Raw genomic sequence first — 6,678 nt, 5'->3', positions numbered from 1 at the left:
CTAGCATATGCTATTGCCTGACTCAACGAAACTAGTTGCAGAACTTGGACCTCACGGCGGATTGCCGGAGTTAATCCAGAAATGAAGCAACTCAAGGCAATTGAAGAAGGCAACCCTATGATACGATTTGCCAAAGCTTCAAATTCAAAGAGATAGTTGTTTACCGTCGTTTGCTGCTACAGTTTGCATAGCAAACCAGTTGGATCTTCATAAGTTGTTGACGCAAATCGCGAGTGAAGAGCATGAAGGAACGCTGGCCAGGACGATAATTGGCCGTTGCGATGCATCCATTGAAACCAAGCCAATGCCTGTCCTTCCATATAAAATGATGCGATCATTAACCTTTCGTGATCTGGTGTTGTGTGATACTCAAAGAACTGCGTTATCTTGAAGATCCAGCCTGTGGCGTCAGAATCGTCGAATCTTGGAACATCGAGCTTCATCCGATGCGGTGCTGTGTGCAATCCCGACGCTGAGAACAATGTCATCTCCGGTTGTGTTTGTTGTGGATTGTACCAATTTGCTTCGAGGTGCGCCATTCGTTCTACAAGGTTTTCCATCTTTGCTTCAAACGACGCTGCAAATTTCGCGAATAATTCCTCCATTTTTTCCGATGACAGAGCTTTCGATCGCGTGCCTTCTGCCATACTTGCTACGAAATGCGTCAATGAAAGCACCAATGATACCTAGCTTTCGAGGGCTAGGGAACCTCCTTGCTGGCAACGTGAAACCTAAGAGGAGCAGTGGTATTCGCCGAGAAGGAAGAAGGGTTCTAGCTCAAAGGGAGAGTATAGAGAAGAGATGAGGAAGAGAGTTCAGGAGGAAGAAGAAGCTTTTGGATATTCTTATTCATTATACGAAGCTTACAAGCTATTTATATGCTCATGGAACTTAGCCTAACCGTAAGTGGTTAGTTAGTTGCTATGCCCTAACTAACTAACTACCAATGCTAGAAAAACCCCAATGACCACCCTTCCCGCCTAAAGCTCCTATGGCAATCCCTACTTGAGCCTTTTCAGCCCATCTGATAGGCGTCCCAATGCTTGGGCATCTTCTTCAGTCGCCTCGATTGTACCCGCGTCACGCCTTCGTCTTCACCCATGACCTTGTCCTCTTCGTTCATAACACATGATTAGGTTGTGCTTCTGAATTCTAAAAGTTTGTAAGGTATCAATATCATTATACCTTTGGTGGTATCAATATCAAAGCAAATGTATATTTTATGCTTTGTTACTTGTTGAAAAATCTGATTTTGGTAAGCAAATGAATGTATCCCAAAAATAAGCCAAAAAAAAAAATAGTGTTATAACCTTTTCCTTTTTTTTTTTTAAAAAAAAAGAAAAATCTACGAATAGCTCATTTTTTGGAATACGCGTGAAAGGGGAAAAAAAGAGTGAGATGGTGCCACGGTGATGCGTGGGTGTTATTCATAGAACCGAATACTCATCTTTGATCAGTTGATGAACCGAGTTCTTCAGCGGGATCTAATTTTCATAGATTTTGCCAAAAAGATCAAATTTTGAAGCAATTGTTTTTGTGGGCAACGTTCATTCTTTCTGATCCTTCGAAAAATCAATTTTCGGCTTTGGGATCAATCGGAAATGGAGAAGGTGATGAACATTCTGAAGCCAAAGCCAAATCCGCAGCAACTATTGAGGGATTGGCAGCGTAGGCTTCGCCAAGAGTGTCGCAACATTGAGCGCCAAATTCGCGGTATTCCTCTCTCTCAAAAACCCTAATTAATCCCTTTTTGTATTTAGTTTTGGACTTGTTTTGGTTATGCTTGATTTTGTGTTTATGCGTTTCTATTAGATATACAGAGAGAAGAAAAAAATGTGCAGAAGGCAATTAGAGAAGCTGCAAAGAGGAATGACATGGGCTCTGCAAAGGTTGGCTTATTTGCTTTTTTGTTTGTTTGTTTGTGACTTGTAAGTTATTTATTTGTTATTGATTTACTATTTTTAGTGCAAGTGATATTTTTTAATTTTTTGGTAGTGTCATGATTTGACTGAATTTGAGGGATTGAGAAATGTGTGTCATGGTCATCACCATCTAAAATGTGTTTGTTGACGCCTGAGTTATGAGTAGAGTTGGTCTTAAATGCCAGGAAAATTTAATGGTGTCTTCATGTGTATGAAATACATTGTCATCTCGTTTGTTGCATATAGGTGTGTAGGATATTATTTGCCTTTTTATGGGATATTTTGCTGTAAGTGGACTTGTCAGGACTAGTCACAATATTCAATAAACTAACAATGAAGCTATTTTTGGTTTGTGCTAGTGTATGACCTCTTAGGCAGTGGTTTGTTTTATCTGTTGAGATTTAAAGGTTCAAAGGATAAGGTCAGTATTTTGAGAAACATTTTTCCTTATTGTGATATTTGTGTAATTTGCAGGCACTTGCTAAGGAACTTGTGAGATCTAGGAAAACTGTGAACCGTCTTTATGAAAATAAAGCACAAATGAATTCAATATCAATGCACCTTGGAGAGAGTGTTGGTAGGTTTTTCCATGTTTTGTTAGCCTTAACTTAATTTTGACTTATAGCAAATAAGGATTGTCTAAATTAGTTATTTGTGTTTAGTACCAGGTTCTTGATAAGGTTAAATTACTTAGTAGGTGCCTGAACTATTTGCAAAGCAAATTTTTAAATAGGTGCCCGAACTATTTGCAAAACAAATTTTTAATTAGGTCCCTAAACTATTAGCTTTTTTAATTCGGTCCCTTATTATGTAAACTTTTTTAGTTGAGTCCCTAGAGTTTCTAAAACCACCACAAATGGTCATTTTGTGGTGGTCTTAAGCCCCCAAAAAGTAACGAGGGACCTACTTTTTTAATTTAGGGAATAAATTAAAAATTAAAAAGATAGTTTAGGGACCTATTGAAAATTTCGCAAAAAGTACGGGGACCTATTGAATAATTTAACCTTTTGATAATTGATCTTTAACTGAATAACTTTAATTTTATTTAACCCCTCTTGATAACTGAATGGTATTAGTAAATTTGTCAACGTAATTGGATTTGTTGATGATTGGATTTTTGGTTGTTTAGGAAAATGATCACCTGACTATCGGCTGCATCTGTCTTTAGTTTTTTGGATAGAGGATAGAATGATTAGGAGGTTAATCTGGTATGCACCATATAGACGAGTTTGAAGTTTTGTCTTGTGAGTCATTTAGAACAACCTGCTTGGAAGTCAAAATTAAGTTTATCAAGTTGAGATTCAAATCATGAATCACCAAAACCCTAAACCATAATTTGTACTGAATTGGAAAATTCAAAGGCGATAAAAAAAATAACTTTAAATATAGCATATAGATGATATTTAGTGTTCAATGTAATAATTTTAAACTAAAAATAGATAAACTTCACCATAAGTCTTTGTGAAACTAAATTACTACATTAGTTATACATGAGTTTGTTAAGCCTTTATTTTAGAATAATGAAAACAAAGCAATGAAGTAGCAAAACAGAGTACATGCATTGAAAGAGTGAGTGACAAATAAAGTAGCATTAGTAATCAAATAACATAAGTCGAGTGGTGCTCCTTCAATTTCTTTTCATTTAACAATTTAAGCTTATATGACTTTTCAATTTCTTTCATAAAAATTGGTGAAATAAAAGTAAAAAAAAAAAAAATAACGAATTGATGAATCATGTAATTTGTATTGATGATATGATATTATATTGATTCATTCATGTATTGTAAGATTTGAGGTCATTTAAGATTCATCTTATGATACAAATCAATAGGTAGCTAAATTGTATTGAATTGTAGGATTCAAATTGTGAATTCAAATTGTGAATCGTAAGAATCAAATCATTCTTACTCATAAGATTGTACGATTTTACAATTTTTTTCTGGCCAAAGTGATCCTGATCCAAATCTGAAATGGTTTTGTATGACCAGTGAGGTACTCATGAAATCGTTGAAATTGAATATTCAATGATCTTACCAGGTTTGTAGAAACTGAATGGTATTTGTTAAAGACCTGTTCTGTTAAACCATAGGGCATTTCATATTTCTTCATTTGGGTATCCTCTTTTAGTCTTTGCTTTTATGCTCACAACATATTCTGGTTTCCATCCTTCTGGATTTGACTCCTTGGGGTTTATTTATTTCTTTGTTGGTGTTTGGTTGCTTCTGGGTTTTCTGGGGTTTGACATAACCACTGATCCCTGTTCTTCCTTCTCTGTTTTTGTTTGTTTGCTTCTGGTCAAAACTCTGGTTTTGCTTGGGACCTTGGGTTTGACTTCTTTTGTGTATTGTGTTGAGTTTTATCTGTTAAAGAACTTATGTCTTTTATATTAGGAATAGTTAAGTTGTAACTTGTGAGTTTTGTGCTCTTTCAGTTTAAGTTTACTTAAATTTAGTAATGATTTTAATGTTATTTGCCTTATGCATTTTTTTAATGCACATATATATATTTAAATATAAATTTGCATTTTAGGTTGGATCTTATGATTTATGTTACATTTCCACTATTTATGGTTTTTCCCCTCTTCCTAATCTTAGGTTGGATCTCAATGTTTTACTACCTTGTGTGTCATTGCATGATGTTCCCTCTGATCCCAATCCACATGAAAAATGTGTTTTGCTATGATTGGCGTCAGTAGGAACGCACAATGTTGAGCGTAGAATTGGAGAAATCATATGATCTTGCCATGCTTGCACAGGAAAGGCCTATTTTCTGTCTAAAAAAGAAAGACTCACCCAACTTGTCCAAGTGCTGTACTGTTTGACTACTATTGCTCTGTTTTGCCACTTTACCTTTGCACTTTGTTTTAATTTGCCTGATGTCTGCATTCTTAGTGTTTTAGTTGTTACCAAATTTTATCTTTATTTTATTATGAACTCAAACTTGTCAGTTGTCTTATTCATTTGTAGATTTTAATCAAATGTTAGTTGTAATTTTAAGGTTATTGTTATATGTATATGAATTTAATTTTATATATTAAGTAAGATCTTACAATCTGCGTTATGATCTCTCGTTTTTTATGTGTTTCACTCCCTCTGTTTTTAGTGATCCAGATTTGGGAAGAAGGATAGTGGAGATTCAGATTTGGATCATTTGTAATTGAACATTAACTCTTTGTGAAAGGAGAAATCCTTTGTGAAGTGGAAACCCTTGGAGGAGAGTTTTCTCTCCTATGTTATGTTCTTTTCTTACTATTCAATACAATCTATCTTTTCTTTTTAATAGTCTATCTATGAGTATATGGATGAAATGACACCGTAATGTCATATCGTAAATCATGTCTATATATAAATCATTTAAATTTAGGGAACCTTGGAGAAAGACATTGAAGTGATATGACAAGAAAAATATTTGTGTATATTGTTTTACATATAAGATGCCATTTTTCAGGCATAACTGAACTTTAGTCACAAGTAAATCTTCAGGGACTTTCTTCATATAATGTTGATACAACCTAAAATCTACAACTACCTTACATTTTATTCTTCTAAAGTAACTAAATAAAATCCATAAAGATTTTTGTTCTTTGGAAATTAATGACTTTGGTTGTTTTTGCAGCAATTGCTCGTACTGTGGGACATCTATCAAAGAGTGCTGAGGTTATGAAACTTGTCAATAATCTCATGAAGGCTCCCGAAATGGCGGTGACAATGCAAGAGTTCAGCAAAGAAATGACAAAGGTATGCCTGCAATCCTTTTAATGCAGAAGAAAAATACCACTTTTTTCAATCTTTTCTCTCTTCTCCGTGTTTAGGGAAGATAGTTGCATGTGTTTAGTCAAGATAGTTACATTGGTAGTTATGGGGAATGTTTCTCTTTCAGGCAGGAGTTATCGAAGAGATAGTAAATGATGCCATTGACACAGCGCTAGATTCTGAGGACATAGAAGATGAGATAGAAGAAGAAGTTGACAAAGTCTTGACTGCAATAGCTGGTGAGACAGCTGCACAACTTCCTGAAGCTGTGAGAAAAGAGAGGGTGAAGCTACCTGGTCAAAGTGTTGGAGCAGAGGTACATGCCCTTACTCCATTTTCCTTATAAATAAACAAGGTTCTGTCTTGCCTCCTCACACTTAACACCAATTATGGAATACAATATTATATGCAGGAAGAGGTTATAGCTGAGGGTGTTGACGATGAAGAAGAAATGGAGGAAATAAGGGCTCGGCTTGCTAAAGTTCGGTCATAATCAAGTTTCTAACCTTGCCGCCTCTTCCTTGTACCCCGGTATGTTATAAGAGAGATGTTGACAGGTTTGTAGCCTATTTGTTATATCTATATTGAAAATGACAATTGATAACACTAATGGGAAAGATAATATAGGAATGTGCAGTTTGTATGTAAGTTACCCGAAGTTCTTGAAAGCGTGTCAAGCTATTGTCTTTCTTTTTAATTTTGATAATAAGATAATAAGCACAGAATAACTTCATCCATGGTTGAGGATTTATTGCATAATATCTGGTTCTATGCAAAAGTTAGTTGCTTTATTTTTTTAATCCAAATCTTAATAGTTCCACCAGTATGAGATCTCCAGTTAATAAATTAATAAGCAACTTATGAAAACATGTGGTTTTGAAGAATTTTTTATATTCTGGAGGACTTGGATATGCCGTACAAATCACTTGACTCATCCTTCGGATTTTTTAATTCTTGAAATTCTTAATCAGCACATTTTTTCTCCGTAGCTTTATTTTATTTAT

The 6,678-nt window shown here is 35.0% G+C and overlaps 1 protein-coding gene across 1 annotated transcript; it reads left to right on the top strand.

The window, feature by feature from the left end:
- The first annotated feature begins 1,459 nt into the window (after positions 1–1,459).
- LOC100797244 (vacuolar protein sorting-associated protein 24 homolog 1-like) lies at positions 1,460–6,332 on the top strand. Its single transcript, NM_001253033.2, is given in 6 exon segments — positions 1,460–1,713; positions 1,813–1,889; positions 2,397–2,499; positions 5,538–5,659; positions 5,802–5,990; positions 6,087–6,332. Coding segments are annotated over 6 exon segments (684 nt in total). The 5' UTR covers positions 1,460–1,601; the 3' UTR covers positions 6,168–6,332.
- Positions 6,333–6,678: the final 346 nt, after the last annotated feature.

The sequence above is a fragment of the Glycine max genome, chromosome 4 (genome assembly GCF_000004515.6).
Source record: "Glycine max cultivar Williams 82 chromosome 4, Glycine_max_v4.0, whole genome shotgun sequence".
Classification (NCBI taxonomy): Eukaryota; Viridiplantae; Streptophyta; class Magnoliopsida; order Fabales; family Fabaceae; genus Glycine; species Glycine max.
The sequence above is the reverse complement of the archived record's forward strand: the minus strand, read 5'-3'. Positions and strand labels throughout refer to the sequence as shown.